The sequence below is a fragment of the Lepidochelys kempii genome, chromosome 10, assembly GCF_965140265.1.
Source record: "Lepidochelys kempii isolate rLepKem1 chromosome 10, rLepKem1.hap2, whole genome shotgun sequence".
Taxonomy (NCBI): Eukaryota; Metazoa; Chordata; order Testudines; family Cheloniidae; genus Lepidochelys; species Lepidochelys kempii.
Window position 1 is genome coordinate 29100646 of NC_133265.1, and position 23746 is coordinate 29124391.

Here is a 23746-nt window from a genome sequence, read left to right on the forward strand (position 1 = left end):
ACAGTCTTCCAACCCAGAGGTTTGTTTTTTTTTTTTTTCTTTTCTTCCTAAAAGTAAATAGGGGGTGTGTGCTCTACCCATTTGCCTGGAGACAAAAGTGGCAGGGGTTTTTTTAGGATTTTGATTTTTTTTTTGTTTTACAAGGAGCACAGGTTTGAAAAGAAATTTTTTTTCTTCTTTGGGCTGGGTAAGCAGGTTTCCAAGTAGTTGGAGGTTTTTTGCTTTAATTTGGGCCCAGAGCAGAGACAAGGGAATTGTCTTTTTCTGTAGGCTGACAATAACTATCAGAGAATAGGTATTCTATTCCAGCACAGCAAAATTTTACAGCCAAGTTTTGTTTGTTTATTTCTAAACCTCGGGTGTAAAGTTAGTTAAAAACAGAGAGGTTAGAATGGCCAAATCCTCAGCTCGACTACAGCTGGAATTAGCCAAATTTCAGGCTGAGGAAAAACAAAGGGAACATGAAAGACAGATAGAACTCATGCAGCTGAAGAAGGAACAAGAAAGGGAGGCAGAACAACACCAAGAGGCTGCCCACAAGAGGGAAATGGAGGCAAGGAAGCATGTGGAGGAGGAGAAGGAAAAAGAGAGGAAGCATGTGGAGGAGATGGAGAGGATAAAGGCCCAGCAGAATATACCAACAAACCCTAGCAATCCTTCTCCAGGTACCACTTCCCATCCCAGAAAGTTCCCCACCTACAAGGCAGGTGATGATACTGAGGCCTTCTTAGAAAACTTCGAAAGGGCCTGCCTTGGGTACAACATCTCTACTGACCAATACATGGTAGAGCTGAGGCCGCAGCTCAGTGGACCCTTAGCTGAGGTGGCAGCTGAAATGCCTAAAGAACACATGAACAAGTATGAACTGTTTAAATCCAAGGCGAGAGTCAGAATGGGGATAACACCCGAGCAGTCTCGTCGGAGGTTCAGAGCCCTAAGGTGGAAACCAGACATGTCATTTACCCGACATGCCTACCACATTGTGAAACATTGGGATGCCTGGATATCAGGAGCAAGTGTTGAATCTCCAGTAAATTTGCCCTTCCCAACGCAAATGGAACAATTCTTAGAGGGTGTTCCTGAGGAAATAGAAAGATACATCCTAGATGGGAAACCCAAAACTGTAATTGAGGCAGGAGAGATTGGAGCCAGATGGGTGGAGGTGGCAGAGAAGAAGAAAACTGGTCGCAGTTGGAGCGGAGACCAGAAGGGACCACCCCAGACCACACCCTATTACCGGGGGCCGCCCAAAGCCCCACCTACCTCCCAAAGAACCCTCCAGACCCCTTATCGTCCCACCACCCCGTTCTCCAGCAACCCTCCTCGCCCCAGTGACCCGTCAGCTGGAGGATGTTTTAAGTGTAACGAGCTGGGGCATGTAAAGGCCAACTGCCCCAAGAACCCCAACAGATTACAGTTCATTGCACCGGAATCACACCAGAGGTCCACAGGCCCAGATACCTCCCAGATACCCTTGGAGCGTAGGGAAACTGTGAGTGTGGGCGGGAAGAAGGTCACCGCGTGGAGGGACACCGGAGCACAAGTGTCAGCTATCCATGCTTCCTTAGTGGACCCCAATTTAATCAACCCAGAGATCCAAGTGACGATTCAACCCTTCAAGTCCAACTCTTTCAATTTGCCTACAGCCAAGTTGCCTGTCCAGTACAAGGGCTGGTCAGGAATGTGGACTTTTGCAGTCTATGATGATTATCCCATCCCCATGCTGTTGGGGGAAGACTTGGCCAATCATGTGAAGCAGGCCAAGAGGGTGGGAATGGTCACCCGCAACCAGGCTAAACAAGCCGTGAGGCCTAGCTCTGTTCCGGAAACTTCTATCAGGACCCAGTCAGAGGTGATGGACCTGGACCCCAGGCCAATGTCTGCAACAGCAGTAGTGGATCCAGTCCCAGAGACCCAGACGGAACCAGTCCCAGAACCGGAACCAGCCGAACAACCAACACCAGACCCCGTGTCAGCACTGAATCCAGTACTTGCAACCTCAACACCAGAGGGCCCCACCGAACCTGAACTGGCAGCAGCCGATAACCCTACACAAGAGGCTCAGCCGGAGCCTGAATCCCAACATAGTGCACCAGCGGAGAGCGGTTCACAGTCAACAGAAACAGCTCCATCCCCTATATCGCTTCCAGAGGGACCAAGCCTATGTCCCCAATCCAATGAGGAACTGATGTCTCCAGCATCAAGGGAACAGTTCCAGACCGAACAGGAAGCAGATGAAAGCCTCCAGAGAGCGTGGACGGTGGCACGGAGCAACCCACCGCCTCTCAGCTCTTCTAATCGATCCAGGTTTGTTGTAGAAAGAGGACTTTTATACAAGGAAACTCTTTCTGGGGGACACCAGGAAGACTGGCATCCTCAGAGACAGTTGGTAGTTCCAACTAAATACCGGGCCAAGCTCTTGAGCTTAGCCCATGATCACCCTAGTGGCCATGCTGGGGTGAACAGGACCAAAGACCGTTTGGGGGGGTCATTCCACTGGGAGGGAATGGGCAAGGATGTTTCTACCTATGTCCAGTCTTGTGAGGTGTGCCAAAGAGTGGGAAAACCCCAAGACCAGGTCAAAGCTCCTCTCCAGCCACTCCCCATCATTAAAGTTCCATTTCAGCGAGTAGCTGTGGATATTCTGGGTCCTTTTCCGAAAAAGACACCCAGAGGAAAGCAGTACATACTGACTTTCATGGATTTTGCCACCCGATGGCCGGAAGCAGTAGCTCTAAGCAACACCAGGGCTAAAAGTGTGTGCCAGGCACTAGCAGACATTTTTGCCAGGGTAGGTTGGCCCTCCGACATCCTCACAGATGCAGGGACTAATTTCCTGGCAGGAACTATGAAAAACCTTTGGGAAGCTCATGGGGTAAATCACTTGGTTGCCACTCCTTACCATCATCAAACAAATGGCATGGTGGAGAAGTTTAATGGAACTTTGGGGGCCATGATACGTAAATTCATAAATGAGCACTCCAATGATTGGGACCTAGTATTGCAGCAGTTGCTCTTTGCCTACAGAGCTGTACCACATCCCAGTTTAGGGTTTTCCCCATTTGAACTTGTATATGGCCGTGAGGTTAAGGGGCCATTGCAGTTGGTGAAGCAGCAATGGGAGGGATTTACACCTTCTCCAGGAACTAACATTCTGGACTTTGTAACCAACCTACAAACCACCCTCCGAACCTCTTTAGCCCTTGCTAGAGAAAACTTACAGGATGCTCAAAAAGAGCAAAAAGCCTGGTATGATAAACATGCCAGAGAGCGTTCCTTCAAAGTAGGAGACCAGGTCATGGTCTTAAAGGCGCTCCAGGCCCATAAAATGGAAGCATCGTGGGAAGGGCCATTCGTGGTCCAGGAGCGCCTGGGAGCTGTTAATTATCTCATAGCATTCCCCACCTCCAACCGAAAGCCTAAGGTGTATCATATTAATTCTCTAAAGCCCTTTTATTCCAGAGAATTAAAGGTTTGTCAGTTTACAGCCCAGGGAGGAGACGACGCTGAGTGGCCTGAAGGTGTCTACTACGAAGGGAAATGTGCTGGTGGTGTGGAAGAGGTGAACCTCTCCATGACCCTTGGGCGTATGCAGCGACAGCAGATCCAGGAGCTGTGCACTAGCTACGCGCCAACGTTCTCAGCCACCCCAGGACTGACTGAACGGGCATACCACTCCATTGACACAGGTAATGCTCACCCAATTAGGGTCCAACCTTACCGGGTGTCTCCTCAAGCTAAAACTGCTATAGAACGGGAGATCCAGGATATGTTACAGATGGGTGTAATCCGCCCCTCTGAAAGTGCATGGGCATCTCCAGTGGTTCTAGTTCCCAAACCAGATGGGGAAATACGTTTTTGCGTGGACTACCGTAAGCTAAATGCTGTAACTCGCCCAGACAACTATCCCATGCCACGCACAGATGAACTATTAGAGAAACTGGGAAGGGCCCAGTTCATCTCTACCTTGGACTTAACCAAGGGGTACTGGCAGGTACCGCTAGATGAATCTGCCAAGGAAAGGTCAGCCTTCATCACACATCTCGGGCTGTATGAATTTAATGTACTCCCTTTCGGGCTGCGAAATGCACCCGCCACTTTCCAAAGACTTGTAGATGGTCTCCTAGCGGGATTAGGAGAATATGCAGTCGCCTACCTTGACGATGTGGCCATATTTTCGGATTCCTGGGCAGACCACCGGGAACATCTACAAAAAGTCCTTGAGCGCATAAGGGAGGCAGGACTAACTGTTAAGGCTAAGAAGTGTCAAATAGGCCTAAACAGAGTGACTTACCTTGGACACCAGGTGGGTCAAGGAACTATCAGCCCCCTACAGGCCAAAGTGGATGCTATCCAAAAGTGGCCTGTCCCAAAGTCAAAGAAACAAGTTCAATCCTTCTTAGGCTTGGCCGGTTATTACAGACGATTTGTACCGCACTACAGCCAAATCGCTGCCCCACTGACAGACCTAACCAAAAAGAAACAGCCAAATGCTGTTCAGTGGACCGGAAAGTGTCAGAAGGCCTTTAACAAGCTTAAAGCGACACTCATGTCTGACCCTGTACTAAGGGCCCCAGACTTTGACAAACCGTTCCTAGTAACCACAGATGCATCCGAGCGTGGTGTGGGAGCAGTTTTAATGCAGAAAGGACCTGATCAAGAATTCCACCCTGTAGTGTTTCTCAGCAAAAAACTGTCTGAGAGGGAAAGCAACTGGTCAGTCACTGAAAAAGAATGTTATGCCATTGTCTACGCTCTGGAAAAGCTACGCCCATATGTTTGGGGACGGCGTTTCCACCTGCAAACCGACCATGCTGCACTAAAGTGGCTTCACACCGTCAAAGAAACTAACAGAAAACTTCTTCGGTGGAGTTTAACTCTCCAAGATTTTGATTTCGACATCCAACACATCTCAGGAGCTTCTAACAAAGTGGCTGATGCACTCTCCCGTGAAAGTTTCCCAGAATCAACTGGTTAAAATCGTCCTTGAGATGTGGAAAATATTGTTAGTCTTTATGTACTTGGTAGTATATTTAGAGATGCATGTGTCTTATTAACTCTGTTTTCCTAGAGCTCCAGGAAGAAATCCCAGCCAGTGTTTCACCCTAGCTGAGATTTGGGGGGCGTGTCATAAATATAAAGGGAAGGGTAAACCCCTTTGAAATCCCTCCTGGCCAGGGGAAAGCTCCTCTCACCTGTAAAGGGTTAAGAAGCTAAAGGTAACCTCGCTGGCACCTGACCAAAATGACCAATGAGGAGACAAGATACTTTCAAAAGCTGGGAGGAGGGAGAGAAACAAAGGGTTTGTGTGTCTGTCTGTAGTCGTCTTGGCCGGGGACAGAACAGGAATGGAGTCTTAGAACTTTTAGTAAGTAATCTAGCTAGGTATGTGTTAGATTATGATTTCTTTAAATGGCTGAGAAAAGAATTGTGCTGAATAGAATAACTATTTCTGTCTGTGTATCTTTTTTGTAACTTAAGGTTTTGCCTAGAGGGGTTCTCTATGTTTTTGAATCTAATTACCCTGTAAGATATCTACCATCCTGATTTTACAGGGGGGATTTCTTTATTTCTATTTACTTCTATTTTTTATTAAAAGTCTTCTTGTAAAACACTGAATGCTTTTTCATTGTTCTCAGATCCAAGGGTTTGGGTTTGTGGTCACCTATGCAAATTGGTGAGGCTTTTTATCCAACATTTCCCAGGAAAGGGGGGGGTGCAAGTGTTGGGAGGATTGTTCATTGTTCTTAAGATCCAAGGGTCTGGGTCTGTAGTCACCTAGGCAAATTGGTGAGGCTTTTTACCAAACCTTGTCCAGGAAGTGGGGTGCAAGGTTTTGGGAAGTATTTTGGGGGGAAGGACGCGTCCAAACAGCTCTTCCCCAGTAACCAGTATTAGTTTGGTGGTGGTAGCGGCCATTCCAAGGATAACGGGGGTAATATTTTGTACCTTGGGGAAGTTTTGACCTAAGCTGGTAAAGATAAGCTTAGGAGGTTTTTCATGCAGGTCCCCACATCTGTACCCTAGAGTTCAGAGTGGGGGAGGAACCTTGACAGACCCAAACTTTGCCATATATTAAAGCAAGTAATAAGAGGATTGTTTTTCAAGAACAAATAGATTCTATTAGGGTAGAATGCTTCCAGTAGCCTTTAACTGAAACAAATTTGTATAACTGCCACTGGTAAGTGATCCATTTTCTCATGAAAGCTACAAAGCTGTTGGTGTTAAAGTTATGGCAGTCCTACTTGTAGGCTATTATAATAAGACACTCAATGACTGCACTAATTAAGACCATATAAGACCCTAACTAGCACCAGATTGTGATGAAACTAAGGTCCTAAACTCAGAAAGGCTAAGGCCCCAATTCTGCACTTGTGCAAATACTTAACTTTAAGCACTTGATTAGTCCCACTGACATGAGTAAAGTGAGTACTGATATGAGTACAGTGAGGAACATCTACTGGACTTTGCAGGATCAGGGCCTTGATCATTGGAGCTACTCATGTGAATAAAGATTACTCATGTGAGTAAAGCTTTGCAGAACCAGCCGTAAACCATAGGTCACAATTTAATGCTATTATTTAGGAAAGTAAAGAATATTATGTAAAACAAATGGTTGATTTCAAATTAGATCCCTTGTAAAAATGTCATTTTAAATAATTTACATCAGTAAACTATTGGTTAGCTGAACACATCCAGTTGAATAGGCTGAAAAACATTTCTAACACTTTCCTTTATGAAGGTAAAGTTTTACAATTTACATCCATTTTATTGTCAAACTATTTGCCTTTCTATATTATAAGCTTTTATTAGTGCTGTACTTCTATCAGTAAACCAATCTACAAATCATAAATTATTTCCTACAGTTCTGACTTCATTTATTTTCATATCATTATACATGCCAACCTTTTGACTACTTGAGATCGAAAGAGTTGCTCTCCAGGCTCATATTTCACTCCAGCTCTCATATTTTATATGGCAAATTAGACTTTACAATAGCAGCTACAACATGACTTTGTCTCTAATGTTGCATAGCTCTAAATGATTGTGGAGGTTTTCAGTACATATTCTCCTCAACTCAAGGGGCCTAATCTTGTACACCCATATTCACACAAGGACTACTGTCATGAGAAAGGGTTTGCAGACTCAGACCCTCTCAAAAAATCCAGATGAGCTGGGAAACTATGTTTGCAAGCAATGCACATTTTAAACCACTAAAATTTGAGGAACACTCAGAATTCAAACTGTAACTAACATAACCCTATGCAGAATAGATAATGCTGGGACAGGAAACAGATACTTTGTCGGCAAAGGTAGTGATTTTCAAATGAGTTTAAAGGAGTTAGGCACCCAAATTACGCTGTTTAATATAATATAATTCCTGTGTGCTCCTCCGAATGTATTTTCAGCCCATGTTTAAAAGATGCCCCATTAGCTCATTTGTGGTGTTATTTGCTACAGCTAGAAAGTCCAGTTCTTGCATTTCTAGTCATTAGCAGTTTAGGGAGAGATTTAGAAGGGTATTTAAACACCTAAAGATGAAGACAGGTGCCTGGTGGAATTTACAAAGGCTGTTAAATGAGTTAGGCACCTAAGCCCCATGCAAGTCAATGTGAGTTAGGCACGTAGCCTGCACAGGCACTTTTGTAAATTCCACTACACGTCTAAATACCCTTGTGAATTTGACCCCTACTAATTAATTCCTAACTCTTCTTCAAACGCATAGGAGTCATTTAAAGCTATACCCAACCTCTGTTTTGGGCAGACGTTCATAGTATGTCCCCTCTGCTGAGTGCCGGAGCCTTGCAGATCAACTCCCCATTGGAAGAGAAATTAGTTGACAAAGAGACCAGGGGTGTTCTTAATGCCAAGTTTTTATTTACACCAGTTCTGCAAAAGAATACAGGCAATACTCTCCCAGTCAAAAACTAATGCCCAGTTGCCCCAGGGAGCAACTCTGCGTCAAGAATTGACTCTCAGTGAGAATACTTAAGTCAGAGAACAACTTTTCTTGCCATTTGCTATAGCTTCCTGAAATCTGCATCTGAAAACCAACAAGACAGCAGTTCTTCCGAGACTAATAATTTACTCACAATAAGAAAAAGAATCTATAAGATTATGGGTAACGGTGCCAACCGGTGACACCCATCATAACAGTGATATTAAAACAATATGACACCACAGTCTCAGAAAACAAACTCTTCTAAATCTCAGTGAACCTGTTACAAAGCTCTCTAACCACTCCAACCCCACTACTCATCCTTCCACCAGGAAAGGCTAGGGAGGACAAATTTGCCTTGCAACAGAAGGTCAGTACATTAATAGTGGAAGTGCAGTTTTAATTTCTGACTGTAGCTTCACAGGATCTCCATCATTAGAGGCTGGAATGGGCAAGTACTGAATCATCATATTCCCCAGCCATGCTGCCTTCCCATTTTTAAAATTATATGTTTATTGTTTTATTATTTATAAAACTATCCAAAAGTTTATGAATTGATCTAACAAAATACAAGGAGCTTTTTTTTCTTCTTTTTAAACAGCAACAGTATTTGAATGAGGTAAGAAAAGCGACAAAAAGGAGAGAAGATGGGGGGAGGGGAGAATAAAAGAAACAAGAAAAATGAGGAGAGGGGCAAATTGATAAAGTAGGTTTTTGCATAAGAGAACATTCAAAACTGAGACAAGGTAGGTGAGGTAATATCTTTTATAAGACCAACTTCTGGTGGAATGTACAAGCTTTTGAGCTTCACAGCACTGTTCTACAGGTCTGGGGAAGGCATCTGTTTGTACCTTTCACCAACAGACATTAGTCCAATAAAAGATATTACTTCACCTACCTAGTCTCTTTGATCTCCTGTGACCAGTACAGTTACAACAACACTGCAGACTGTATTCCAAATTGCAGTAATTGGCAATCGTATTTTGAGCAAAGTATGTTGAGTAAGATATTTTGGCTTCAGAGTACAGAAACAGAGTAACAGAGGTAGAAAACCCATGGCAGAGTAGTCACAGAAAAAGAAAGAGAAAAATAAGGGAAAAAACGTTCCTGCTTTTGGGGCACATTGGTGCCCAACTGTTCCCCTGGCAGAGAGGAGCATTCAGCTGCCAGGGGCCCGGCACCCTAATTTCTGCAAGAAGAAAATTGATTAAATCAGGATAGGCCAAAACTGTTCCTTCCCATTACACTGAGAGTTGGTTTCACTTTTTTAAAGAAATGTCTTTTTATACATATATATGTACACACACACCCACAATCTGCATTTTTATCAATGTGTTCTGACTTATAAAGTAGCATCCCAATCAAAGCACAGTCAGGCACAGTCTGGTGGACAGGAAACAGGTCTGAAGCTCAGAACACCTGGGTTCAACTTCTGGCTCTGCTGTGTGACTTTGGGCAGGTCACTTTGCCTCTTTCCCCCTCACCTTTTGTTTGTCTTTACTTAGATTGTAAGCCCTTTGAAATATGGACTATTTTAGTATGTGCCTGTACAGTGCCGAGCACGATGAGGACATTACTGTAACACAAATAAATAATATCAGCAAGTACAAGTGCTCTGAATGGCCTCTCTACCATTTATTAATGTTTAAAGAAACCTTGCATATGCCACCACCATATTATTAATACAAATACATTTACACAGTACCATAAATGTACACAGTGCTTTAAAAATATTTAAGTAAAAGCAGAATGAAGCAGCTGTCAGTTCTGTCAGAGGATTTTTTTAACACAGCAGCAAAAGGGTACCAAAATGTAATACATTTGCTGGCCTTTTCAGAAACATGCTACCCACCAGGTCTGACCTATTCTTTCAGTGTAGGAAAGTGGGGAGGGGAAGAGAGTGGGAGGCGTGCTCACAATGACATTTCTTAATAATCAAGGTCCTTGCTGATAACAGCGTAAGTCCAGCCAGGATTTTGTTGTATTTTGAGCCACACAAATATCTGAACTACTCTGCAGTGCTTCTTAAGGTCTAATTCAATAACCTCCTTCTCTTTGAACTGATTTGGGTTTCTAGTAATTTTTGTTTTTTTTTTAAGTTGTGGAGGTTATGGCAACAAAGTGGGGATATTATCTCAACACTTTAGTGGTCTTTTCTGAATGAATGTAAAAGAAGGCTTCCTTTGCATTACTTGCATAATAGAGCTAGAAATTAATACCTCATGATACTAAACTTGGGATATATCCTCAAGGCGATCTCTGACATAGGTAGGTCCCAAGACCACCTGAACTTGATCATATCATTTACTAAACGACAGAGACAGGAATGTGGACAACTTTCAGTTAATTTTTCAGTAGTTGCCGGAATGTTACAGTGGGAGAGAAGGAGATGCTGTTCTCCCCAGAGTATATGTTTGATTTTTCTGCAGTGCCATTCCATCTTTACTGTAGTGTAACTCTAGTGACTTCAGTGGAGTTACACTGGCATAAAATTAGTGTTGATGCAATGAAAAGCCAGGACCTGAAACAAGAAAAGTAGTGTAAGCCTAAGAACTTAATTTATTTGAACTCAGAGAAAACTACAGAATTCACAGGATGCTTTGGATTTTTAAAGGAAGAAAAGTTACACTTAACCAGATTTAGACTGGTGCTATATTTCTAAAGGTCCTGGTAATAACGACAAAAGCAAAACATAAACTTTGTGTTTGGGGATTTTTGAAAAAAAGTAAAACAAGAGTTTTCTACTTCATGTATTTAGAAGTCACTGAAGCAAAGAACCACACACCAGAATATTCTCAGATGTCACTGCTGGATTCAACATGGGACAAATCTGAGAGAGACAGCTGCAGGAGACTGGTGCACGAGGATTCAGAGGCATCAGTACGAGACAGGAGAATGATCTATGACTGAGTAGAGCAGCAACGGAAATGGAGCAAACAATTCAAAAATCCCCAGACACCCTTGCCCTAAAAGGATTTGGCTTAGTCTTAAGAGAACAGCTATAAAGTCCCAGAAAAAGCAGACAGCATTTGCAGAAAGATGAACAAGATGGCATAATGTGGAAATTTGTTTCACCATAGGCCAGAGACAAACCGTTTAAACAGGTAAACCAGTTCTATGATGCACATATAATGTTGGCTAACATCTGCTAGGGATTAGAATGAAATTAAACCACTACTTTCCATGTACCCTTGTGAAAGTAGCATAATTTGAACACATCAGAGGTAAGAGATTAGAATACTTTGTCCAGTGAAAGACCTAGAAAGAGATTCTCTAGATTCTCATTTATTTTGTGCAAGTGTAAGTAATTAACCTAGTCATGTGAGATCATAATCCTGAGTGTGTCTTTAGCTTCTAATGGTTGTGAACTGTGTCACTCCTAGTAAACAGAAAGTCCTCTGTTCTGAACATGTTGCTAGCAGCACACATTTTTGAAGAACTTGCTATACATCTGAATTGAATACATTTGCACAAAGATGGAGATACACCAACATAGCTATATATAGGGAACAAATTGAGAATCCACACAAATCATTTTTGGGTACAAAGCCAAAAAGTTAACAGAGCAAAGCAAGCTCCAAATCCAGTGTAAACTGGGACGTGCTACTCTTAGTCTGTTGTTTTTCTCTCCACAATTAGACTTAACACATGAGGAACAAAACAGAGCCAGTCTATTTAAAGAATTTGTAATATGCATAAGAGAGAGTATCTTCGACCTCAGACAGTGGGTAAATGTGTGTACATTAACTCAACAAAAACAGAAACAGCTGCTGTTTCAGGTCCCCAAAAGTCACTGAAAAAATATTACCAGAGACATCAATCAGATGATTCACAACATCCAAGATTTGCATGGTAAATTGAAACTGCATATCCCACCAGGCTTACAAACCAAAAGAACTACACAAAAGGAAACAGAAGAGAACTTGGCTATCTATTAAATGTCAGAAAATATTGAGTCAAATCTGTTTATTTCAAGAATACAACAGACATTAGAATTCCAAGGAAGTAGTAACAGCAAGGAATAATAAAAGAAACATTGACAAATGATTCTTTATGCGGTATCTTCTTTATTGCTCTTGGATGCAGACTCTGAACTCTGTTCTAAAGTCTGTGCTTTTCACCTTCAAGGATCACTTAAAGGATGAAGTGAACCCCTGTAAATGGAGCATCTGAGACATCTCCCCTGATATCTGGTCAGGTGTGGTCCAAAAAGCCTCTTATTTCATGCACAAAGCAGTTGTTTATATTCTGCTCCAATCATAAAAAATGGTTTTCTGGATTTTCATTTTTAACTAAATTACAATTCATTTTAAGAGCAAAAAGAAGTTTATATTAGAGCTTAGAAATTGTTTCTCATGATACAATTAAAAAAAGATGTAGCCCATTTTGCAAGTCCTGTGCTCCCACAGGTGAACTCATGCCTCCACAGCCTCTTCCTCAAACCATTTTCACACTGGAAAAACTGAACTTGTCGTATTTTTTTAACATACTTTATAAAGACCAACAAGAATTTTAGAGTAGAAGAGGGTGAGATTGGCTATTGGGTTTTATCTGTTTTACCCTAAAGCCCTAAGTTAAGTCTCACACTGAGGTAGCTGACAGTAAGACTGTTGGACAGATCGGCAGAGAGACGTGAACTATCTTGTCCAAAGCCATATACAGTATTGAGTCAGTGGCAGATCCAGGAAGAGAACATATGAGTTTAGGTTCCCAGTCACCTATAGAAGCAGAAAAATATTAGTGACCTTCACCTATGCAGGCGGAGAAACAATTTAGGTATGCCCTAAATATTTACCTTCAACAGGAATTTTGGAAAGGTACAAAAATTTGTCAAAAGCCATGGTGGAAAACGACAAATCCTCTCTATATGAGAAAAGCCGGCATCAGGGACAGAAAACAAAAGGATTTTTCCATCAAGGGAAGAAAGTTTGCCCTCTTGTGGAATGGACATAGAGTTGGGGTTTCTAATCCTGTGTGTTTTGGATCACTCATAGGGTTTGTCTGCATAGCAAAAAACAAATAAACGAAACAAACAAACAAAACCAACAACCCAGAAACCTTGTGCAGAGAGTGTCAGAGTGCAGATCTACAGACCCAGGCTTGTGGGGCTCATCCTACGGCATTAAAAACAGCCACTCAGACATTCAGGCTTGGGCTGGAGCTGAGGCTCTGAAGCCCAGTGAGGAGGGTGAGCCCAAGTGTCACATGGCTGTTTCTAGCACCTTAGCATGAGCCCCAAGAGCCCAAGTCTGTAGGCCTAGGATCTTAGATTCACTGCTGCGGAGGGAAAAGAGGTTTGCTATGTAGACTTACCCATAGGGGCTGAATGCGCCACATGACCCATTTAAAGCAGCATAGTTGGTTCCAGCTGGTTGATGCAACAACAACCAGGGGTAAATGGTTAATTAAAAGTGGTGGTGGTGCCAGAGGGCGAAAAGAGAGGAGGGAGAGGGATTCTGCCACGGACCTATTATTTCCCTTATTGTATTCCCTTATACCAGAAACATCCTATCTGGCTCCCCTAATTTCAAAGTAGCACAGGGCACTGTTGGCTTCTCACACAATAATTTAGTCCAAGTAAGCACATAAGTAAGACAGTCTAACGTTATAGTTTAAGAATAATACATTTACAAATTGTACAATATAGTGGCACATTGTAAGGTTATGTAACTATGGGTCCACATTAATTTTTAAAATAATGTTCATTCCTCTCAAAAAAGGTTAGCATAGCCCAGGTACACTGTTTGTTTGAATGAACATCTGTGAGTTGTCCAACAATATCTTCAGTAGCACTGAAACAGGACTGGGATGTAATATTTCACAGGAAGCATTTTTTTTCAAATGCATTTGCTACTCAAAATGTACAGATTTGAGAAATTTCATTCCTGACACTGTATTGTAGTAATGAATTGTAAGGAAATCTGATTGCAAAATGCTGTATATTATTGCAATTTAGATAATAAATAGCTGCATTCTAGTCTGTTCTGAAGCCTGTGTTGTAATGACATTAACATGTGCCATTAAGTGCATTATTGGGGAAGAATGCTGAGCTATTTGTGATAAAAATCTTTTTATTAGAATACATATTCACAAGATATTATTTGTAATTTGAATAGGGTAGGATACTAAAAGGGTAGGATACTAAAAGACACAGTGTGGGCAAATTTAGAATTTATTCATGGAAGGCTTCACTGCCTGAATGGTTGACTCTGTCAGTATTTGTTGCACTTCTGTGTTCAAATATGGAAAAAAGGTCTTTGGATTACTTGACAGCTCCTTCTACACATATTCATTTCTCTGCAATCGGGTTGTGGCAACTAGAATTTGAAAAAAAAATTGTTTGCCTCATTCTTAAATATTAAACCAAGATGAAAACATGTTAGTTTTTTCCTTTAGGTTTTCCTGGATGTCATATCCTTATAAAATCCAGTAAAGGAACACAGCTAAATAACCAGTGGCAAAAAATAGGATTAAACAAATCATAAGTCTGCATGGATGCACATTTCAAGAACAGCAGCCAATAAACATTCATATAAATTAAGCCTTTAGAAAGCAAAATAATATGAAAGCACTTTGCACAGGTTTAAGTTCCAGCTTTTAAGAACAGACAACGGACCCAAGGAAACACAGTATTACACAGTAACAAAGAATTAAGGAGACTGAATTAATAATTGCATGAACCTAGTGAAAAGGCAAAAAAATCTGATATTCTTGTTTTATGGTCCTCAGCATTCTTCGGGGCTTATAAGATTTAAGTCAAAAAAGCAAATCATCATTCACAAGCAAAATAGAATGTGAACTTAATATGCATCCAAATCAAAATTGAACAAACCTACACTGTCAAATTTAGCAAAGTGTCTATTTGTCATACATAAAAAACAGGTGCTTCAACCAATTACCATCAATAAAATATCACAATTTTGTATGACATTATGCATAGTAAAGAAACGAGGTGGATGGGGTAATATCTTTTATTAGACCAACTTCTGTTGGTGAGAGAGACAGGCTTTCGACCTTACACAGGTTTGAGAAACTTACCCAACTCTCCAACAGACATTGGTCCAATAAATTCACCCACCTTGTCTCTCTAATATCCTGGACCAAAGTGTCTATAACAACACTTATGCATACTACACAGCCTATTATATAAACACAAAAGGTGAAATTTGCCATTGACTTCAACGGTGCCAGGATTTCACCCACATTTTTTACTGCATGCATTTCATAAGTTATGGACCCAATCTTGTAACACTATTAATAGATGTAGTAATTATCTGTGAGTAGTTCCAATGAATTCAATAGGACTACTCACAATAAGAAACACTTTTGCCCTGATTCAAAAAACACTTAAGCATGCTTTGTCTTCAATAGGACTTTAGCACATAGAGGCTGAAGTGATTCCTAAATTGTGGCTATACTTTCCCATAATAAGTGGGCCCTGTTTGGTTAGTTTATTAATGAACTGAAGCACACAAAAAATGTTCTTAAAGGTTTTTATTTAATGCAACTGCCAAATGTGCTAACCCTTTAAGATACAAGTTTTGAAACTGTTACCAAAGTGCCAACCAACCAAACTGACAAGAGCAACTCAGGAGTCTGTATTGATGATAGAAGTTTACACAATCTAGATCGAGTCATTATTATAATGGGGAACATTTTCAAAATTAACAACAAAATAGACCATTTGCTCAAGAAACAAAACTGAAAATATTGCCTGCACAATGACAATTTTTTTTAAAAAGAAAAAAAATTCAGAGAAGTTAATGTAAACCAGACAGAGTGAGGGTTTGTTTTTATCTATCTATCACTGTAGCCCCTTACTAATGACTAAACATCAGGCAAATCCTGCTCACATTACTCACTTGAAAGATTAGTATTCAGATGAGCAAGACAAGCAGCATCTATCCCGAATACAGTACTTTAAAGCTAAATAAGAACGATTTGGATTCTATCATTCTTTTTACAGCATGCAAGTGAACTTGTGTCCTTGTTCTTTAAGTTAACTAATACAGCTTATCTATTCTCTTTAATAATGCAATTTAATTTACCAAAGGTTCATATTAAAAATTTATCTGACTGCAGCATTTGGAGTCACATAGACATTTTGTTACAGTTAAATATTAGCTTTCGGGAACATCACAAATTCCCTACTGTGAGTCTAAGGCCAGTTTCATACAGAAACACTCTGTGAGCTTCCAGTTTGACATTACATTTGAATGAGTCAGTAACTGTGCACTGAATAAAAATATCAGTTGATTATTAAAAGCACAGTGACTGAGATTCCACAGCAATACAGAAATATATGTAAATACAGCTATAACATATAAGTGACTTGTCAAGAAGTGTTGGTTTTTATAAGTTATCAATTACAGTGTAATTCATGCATCCGATGAAGTGAGCTGTAGCTCATGAAAGCTTATCTATGTTCAGATAAATTTGTTAGTCTCTAAGGTGTCACGAGTACTCCTTTTCTTTTTGCAGATACAAACTAACATGGCTGCTACTCTGAAAAGTGTATTCCAGTTATCCAAATTCCCTTTATCCAAAAATCCTAGTTATCTGAATGCACAGTGTGTCCCCCATGTCAAATTGCAGCTCAAAATACCATTTCCCTTTATCCATATACCTGGTATCTAAAGCTTTCAGATGTCGCCCAGACCATTCATATAAACGGGAGTGCACTGTATTTAAATATCCAAATTATACTCCATTCGCTGTAAAACTTTAAATGTAAGAATACTGTTGAAGGATTCAGAGTAACAGCCGTGTTAGTCTGTATTCGCAAAAAGAAAAGGAGTACTTGTGGCACCTTAGAGACTAACCAATTTATTTGAGCATAAGCTTTCGTGAGCTATGGCTCACTTCATCGGATGCATGAATTACACTGTAATTGATAACATCGATGAAGTGAGCTGTAGCTCACGAAAGCTTATGCTCAAATAAATTGGTTAGTCTCTAAGGTGCCACAAGTACTCCTTTTCTTTTTGTTGAAGGATGTTTATTAACCACTGTGTTAACACTTTGAGCAACAACTATCTCATAATTGTTATATGGCTGCTAACTGGGTTTCGTAATTATTTTATCCAATAAAATCCATGCAACATTAATGAGTTGAATGTGCTTGCAATGTAGCTCTTCAGATTGCATATCTGATCAACAAAATCAATGTACAATTTCTCTCAGCTTAACTCCTGAATGTATACATAAAAGAGACTATCAAAAGTACTGATTCATTGAAAGTAAGACTTGAAAGCCCCAGAATGGGACTTCTGGGGCTTTCATGTCCTTGGGTGGATAACTGGTATTCTATCTGGAATTTAAAAACAAACACCCCTCTGAAATCCTTGGTAAGTCAGTGTTCTTATGAATGTAGCTTTAGATTCTAAAACAGAACAATATCAATTTTTAAATCTGAAGCTGAAGATGCTATTTCCATAGCTAGGAGTTTTAGATATAATTGGAAGAACATTTTCATGAATTCATGAAGCAAAAAGTTGAAGCTCAAAAAGTATTTTACCAAAAATGTGCACACTTCTCTCCAACCCAAATTAGACTTTCTAATCCTCCATATATAACCATATTGATTTAGAAGCAGTGAATAGTGAACTTAGTAATGTATCCCCTTAAGAGTAAAGCTAGGTAGTATAATAATAAAACTTTAAATTTTAGTGCAGATTTTAATTTGACATGTAGGTTGCTAGGAATTTAAGCACTTTCCATTTGACTCTATTCCTGCCACAATGAGTATAGTAGTCCAATGTCATCTACCCATGAATGGAGAAGCTGGGAAATCAGTGGGAAAAATATCAAGAAAAGTCAGACTAAACTATGACAGTGAAAAGCATCTGGCTCTATTTATACAGTAATGTCTGCAACAAGCATTCTGTGAACAGTAGCAAAATGTAACACCATTGAAATTCCATTATTTAACTAGGTTTCAGAGTAACAGCCGTGTTAGTCTGTATTCGCAAAAAGAAAAGGAGTACTTGTGGCACCTTAGGGACTAACCAATTTATTTGAGCATGAGCTTTCGTGAGCTACAGCTCACTTCTTTATTTAACTAAACTCAACTCTTGTGTCCTGTTGCATTCAAACATCAAGGATCCCAGGTCAAAGGCAGCTTGTCTCACACAAGTGTACTACTCATGAGTGAGGTGAGCTGGATTTGGACTTTGGGAAGAAGGGGATGCCACCCATTCAAATGAAATATAGAGCTGACTCAGTTCCCTTGCCACGTGAAACACAGGAAAAAGTGGTTGGAGCAGGAAAAGGCTAGCAGCATAATACAGAGGCAGTGGATAGAAAGTAATAAAGGGTGTTGGTCACTGTGCTTTAGAGACTATTGTTACAATGCTGTACTAGTATCCAGAGGAAGCCCCATAACTATAAATACTTTCCTGGAAGGAGGTTAAGTTATAATACTGCCAGGACAACTGCAAGGACAGGAACAGAACGCAGATTATAGAGACGGAAGAGGACCAGCTAGTTAAACATTCTGAAGCAGTATGTCTGACCCAAAACTATGCAACCTCATAACTCCTTCACCCAAAATCCAAACCAACACAAAGTCCAACAATACAACTTGTATCTACAATCCAGCAGCATGTACCTATTGCGATCCATAGTCAGTTTTATTTTAAAAAGACACATTCACCTACATACCACTAGCATAAAAGAGAATTTCCTACCTCAACTTTGCTGACAGCCATTGTTGTCAATACCTGAAAATTATAGGAAAAATACATTAGTATTGATTCAGCAAACCAATAATGGGATTAATTGCCTTTTAAAATAACTGACATCAATTGTTTGTTATGGCTTGAGGGGATGGACAGTAGAGAGAGCTTTCTTTCATTGAACATGGTGATGTAACTGTTTACCTCTCATCCTGATTAGAAGGTGAAAGGGATTTACATTAAAAATAAATTAATATTCCCCATTTAGAAGCAGCACACAAATGAAATTAGGGAAGAAATTCTAGACCTTCACCATCTATGAGACACGTTTCTAGACAGAAATGAAGATAAGTACATTAGGAACTCATTCCACTACATACATTCAAAAGGTTCATTTCCCCCCCCCCTCCTTTTTTGATTTATTTTTTTTTTAAAACAACATTAGTGGTCATACAAGGTGGCAGATCGTGCATATAACAGGTTATACATAGGCTCCAGCAGTACAATGGCTTTTGTACAATACATTCCTATGGTCATCTCTAATGGTGAGACAGAAGGATTGACTTTTCAGGGCCATTCAAATCTCAGCCTCTCTGCTGTGATTGCCAAATTCGTGCCAATTGTCATGGTAGATCACTAGGAACTGCACCGATGCAAACAACTCACTTCACCATAGACCATTCAACAGCCATGCCACAGCAATGACATTTTGCCACCACCGATCAGTAACTTGACTACACTTAGAAGTCTAGAAGTAGAAAGATATGTAGCCCATTACTATAGCCTAGAATCAACCAGTCCCCTGGCTATTCAGAGTTTATTGATGAAGTATACACACTTCCATAAGTTTCAATCCACACATTAGACATAATTCTCATTTACATTAAGGCTACTTTACACCATTCTAGACATGTAAAGAGGACTTAAAGTTGGCACACATATAATTTACTCCAATTTTAAGGCAACTTTACACAGCCAGAGTGATGTAAAGTGGCCTTAATGTGAGAGTCAGACTCATTATATTAACATGCATCACATTTAAATTTGAATCATACTCTAGACATAAACTGCAAGACAGTTTTTTGAGATCGGAGGACCAAATTCTTTCTTCCCTTCTAAGCCTGGGCAGTGAAATGTAGTCAAATGGGGTTGCACTGGCATAAGTGGAAGGAGAATTTAACACATTAAAATAAAACACAGTAGCCTGACATTGCACAGCTAATTAATATTAATACATTAACAATCTGTGGCTATTTTGCAATAATATGGATGAAAGATTTAGCAGATTCTGCAATGAATATAAAGAGTTGTTTGATATTCTTTGTAAGAGATGTCTTTTCAAAAGAAATTTTAAAAGAAAAAAGCTCAAGGACTGATTCTTGCTTATTGTTTTCAAGTGTCCTGAAGGAAGTAATACTATGATGAAAACAGTTTTGATGTGTTAATTATGGAAAATAGTCTTCTGAATAATGTAATACCAGTACCTGACTATAATGCTTTCTGCATGAAAATAATAAAAGTGTCTTTCTGTTTGAGTTAATAAATCCCTTTTTCTTTTTCAATGACACCACTTTTGCTTAGCTTTTGGGACGGTAGTGTGTGTGGGGGAAGGGACCACCGAAGTCTGGAAGCATCCCTCTGCTTGTAGTAAGGTGTATGTGACCAAAAAAGATGATCAAGCATAACTTTCAAAGCGGGGGCAAGGATGAAGATTTCTGAGTGTGAAACAACTGTTCTGAGAAATACCCATGCATGACAGGAATACAGCCTCCTAGGCTGAATACAATGCAACATCTCTCACAAATTAACTCTACTGCCCTAGAAGGTATCTATGATAACATAATTAAAAATTGACTCATACCTGAAGCACCAGAATCCATAATAATATACATGGCACTGCATATCATATGGCAGAAATGGAGGCGTTCTGTTTAAATAATTCAACGTTCTTCAAACTAATGTTTAATTAACAATCATAAATCATAGCTGCCACTAATATTACAGATCTAACAACATACAGGAAACTAACCAGCTGATTATGGCTACATTGAGAGTAATTGTGATTATCTTTATATGAAACAAAAAATCTTTTGCAAAACGGTACCTTTCCTAATGTGATCAGTTACCACTTCGCCACCTTCCCCCTTTCCCTTTGCATTTTTGAGTTTGACTATCAGAATGTGAGCTCAGGGCAGCATGTACTTATTTTATATTTGCAAAGTGCAAGAGACTGAAGACAGAAGAGTGGGATTATGGACAGCTACTGAAAAACAGCATGCTTTTTGTAGGACACTTTCACTGTAATGGCTGGGGCTTAGGAAGCTGAGCCAGTGGTGACTGTTGAGCTGGAGTCAAAGGCAAGAATCGAGACTGGTTACGAAGCTCAGTCAGGATAAAGATACCAAGGTCAATCTTTAATGCTGTCCTGAGCAAAGAAGCTTTTGTGAATTGGGGCCTAAGAGAGAGGTGCATTCCAAGCCCAGAGCTTCACAATAATATTTTATTCGATACTGCAAATAAACTTTAGTCTTTGTTCACAAAACAATTGGATAATATGAGCTATATAAAATAAAAGGTATCACCCTTTTAGAGCAGCTGCTTGAAAAACCCTGACACTATGGGCCTGAATTCTTATTATATTTAAAAAATTCTTCCTTTAACTAAATTGTCAGTGTGAAGAAGCTCTTTTTTTCTTAAACTGATTTTGTAACAGCTGCTGACTTCTGAGAACTAGTAGCAGCTACTTTGGCACCTGATGAGCTAATTGGTATAGCTAGATGAAAAATGAGGATCGCATTGTAGACATGTCTCTTATAGCTCCTTGATCTCACTGTTGAAGGCTGGTGTGTTCCTTTGCAGATTGTCTCACTTGCAGTACTTTATTGTTATCCCTTATTATTTTCATGAGGTATTAAATTCTTCTGCTCTGTCTTGCTGTGTCCCTGCTCTGTTATGTCTTATTTAAGGATGCAGTGACTTCATTAGGAGGATTCACAGCTTAGGTGAGGGTTTCCTGTCCTAATCAACTGACACTGCTTTTGGGATACAAAGCCACATGCTGCTATATGAGTTTCTTAAGTAAGCTGTAATTAATTCATCGTTTTTGGTAGAAGCAATGTAGGAATTCAGGCTCCAGAATAAAGGGACTTGTTTACATGAGCTACAGCAGACCCTCCTTATAAACTGGACATTTGCCACCCATAATAGTTAAATTCACTGTGTAATTTTCCATTCGAAATATAGGGAATACCACAAATACAGAGGGAAATGTAGATACAGTGGTGCAGGAGCAATCCATGTTTAATGCATCTGAACTTCATGGGATTTTAACACTGAAGGAAAGATCATCTGTAGGTACATGAATGAGAGTGTGCATGTGGAAATTTCCATTAGCCAGCATAAACTGGGAGTTATGTTATTTACTGCAGCCAGCCAAATCATGACTACATGATCCTGTATTTAAAACGAATATCATACTACAAACAAAGTGCAGAATTAAAACTGCACATGCAACCTGAAACATGGCAGTTCGTTAACATCTGAGTGCTTAAACAAGAAGCTGGAATTTTCACTTAACATCATTTTTGAACAAAAGTCCTTAAAATGCTCTTTTAAAAGAATAAAGGTAGAAAAAGAACCAAGACCAAAACAAAACATACAGAGACATTGCATGCTCTAGGACTCAAACTCTTTGCCTGCCAGAAATTATTTAACCATTTGGCTGGACACCACTGTAATATTCCGATTTATGCCACTTAAAAGAGCTGAAGTTTTCTGTGTACCTTAGGAAATCTTTATGAGATAATTTGTCTTCTGTAAATTCTTGGAACTGGGAAAGCAAAGCTCTTAGAGGTTCCTTAGACTGGAACTCCCTCCTGCACATCTTAGAATATGTACAGTTCTCCTCCCTGAGCTCTTTGCATCATACTTACCTGACAGAGAATGAACCAAGGGCTCTGCCAGCTCTGGGTGCACTTTTAAAAGTGTGCCTAAGTCCTCCCTAAATCATTCGAACTTTAGCTAACACTTTTCATTACTTATCTAAGTTAGCCATGTATGCATACGCAGCACAGCCTTCCTTAGGTGTGTTCTTCAAGAAACTTACGAATCATCATTGTGCAAAATGTGCTGCAAACACATTTAGTAAGGGCTCAAATTCAGTTCATGCCAAACCAAAGGCCTTTTCAACTCAATGAGTGTTTTTTCCCCCATGCCCAGTCATAACTTTCTAATTTCAGTGGTTTCAGATGTAAAACTTAGAGGTTGCAAGAGTATTTGCAGTGGGGGGAGCATACTGTAAATTTAAGAAAACAATCTACTGTACTTCAGGCATTTGCAGGCTGTTTAGTGAGAAAGGATTCTGAGAACTGGCAAACTCCATAGAAAAAGAGGAAAAACAATTTACAAAGACCAGAATTGACACTGACAATGTAATAGACAGGTCTGGTCTGGTTGTTTTTTCCCTCTCACCGCTAATGCTAGCAAAGCAGCCTGAGAACTTTCCCCCTCAACGGGGAGATGACAGGTGTGCTAGCAAATCAGTTTATTGGAATACAATTTTGATGGATATGAGCCATGTCTCACCGTTTTTTGGGCTCTACAAAACAACAAACAAAAAATGTGAATGATACTGTTCTGCATGACTGAACTTTGGTGGCAGCAGCCAGAGTGGAATATTCAAAATGATCTAGACAAAACTGAAGAAATTCAATAAGGGCAAATGCAAAGTACTATGCTTAGGAAGGAATAACCAATTGCACAAATACAAAATGGGAAATGACTGCATAGAAAGGAGTAATGCAGAAAAGGATTTTGGGGTTATAGAGGATCACAAACTAGAAATGAGTTGACAAAGTAATACTATTGCAAAAAAAAAGTGAACAACATCCTCAGATGCATTAGCAGGAGTGTTGTAAGCAAGACATAAGAAGTAATTCTTCTGTTCTACACAGCACTGATAAGGCTTCAGCTAGAGTATTGTGTCCACTTCTGGGCACCACGCTTGGGGAAAGATGCAGAGAAACTGGAGAAAGTCCAGCAGGGAGCAAAACAAATTATTAAAGGTCTTGAAAATGAGGAAAGATTGAAAAAAATGGGTTTGTTTAGTGTGGAGAAGAGAAGACTGAGGGGA

The 23746-nt window shown here is 40.1% G+C and overlaps 1 protein-coding gene across 11 annotated transcripts in view; it reads right to left on the minus strand.

The window, feature by feature from the left end:
* The window catches only part of RBFOX1 (RNA binding fox-1 homolog 1), a 2436731-nt gene that overhangs the window by 1711204 nt on the left and 701781 nt on the right, over positions 1 to 23746 (minus strand). For all 11 annotated transcript variants that reach the window (XM_073362506.1, XM_073362502.1, XM_073362531.1 and 8 more), the window contains exon 3: positions 18628 to 18660. In XM_073362506.1, coding sequence (XP_073218607.1) covers positions 18628 to 18660 — 33 coding nt within the window. The remainder of the gene's footprint in view (positions 1 to 18627; positions 18661 to 23746) is intronic.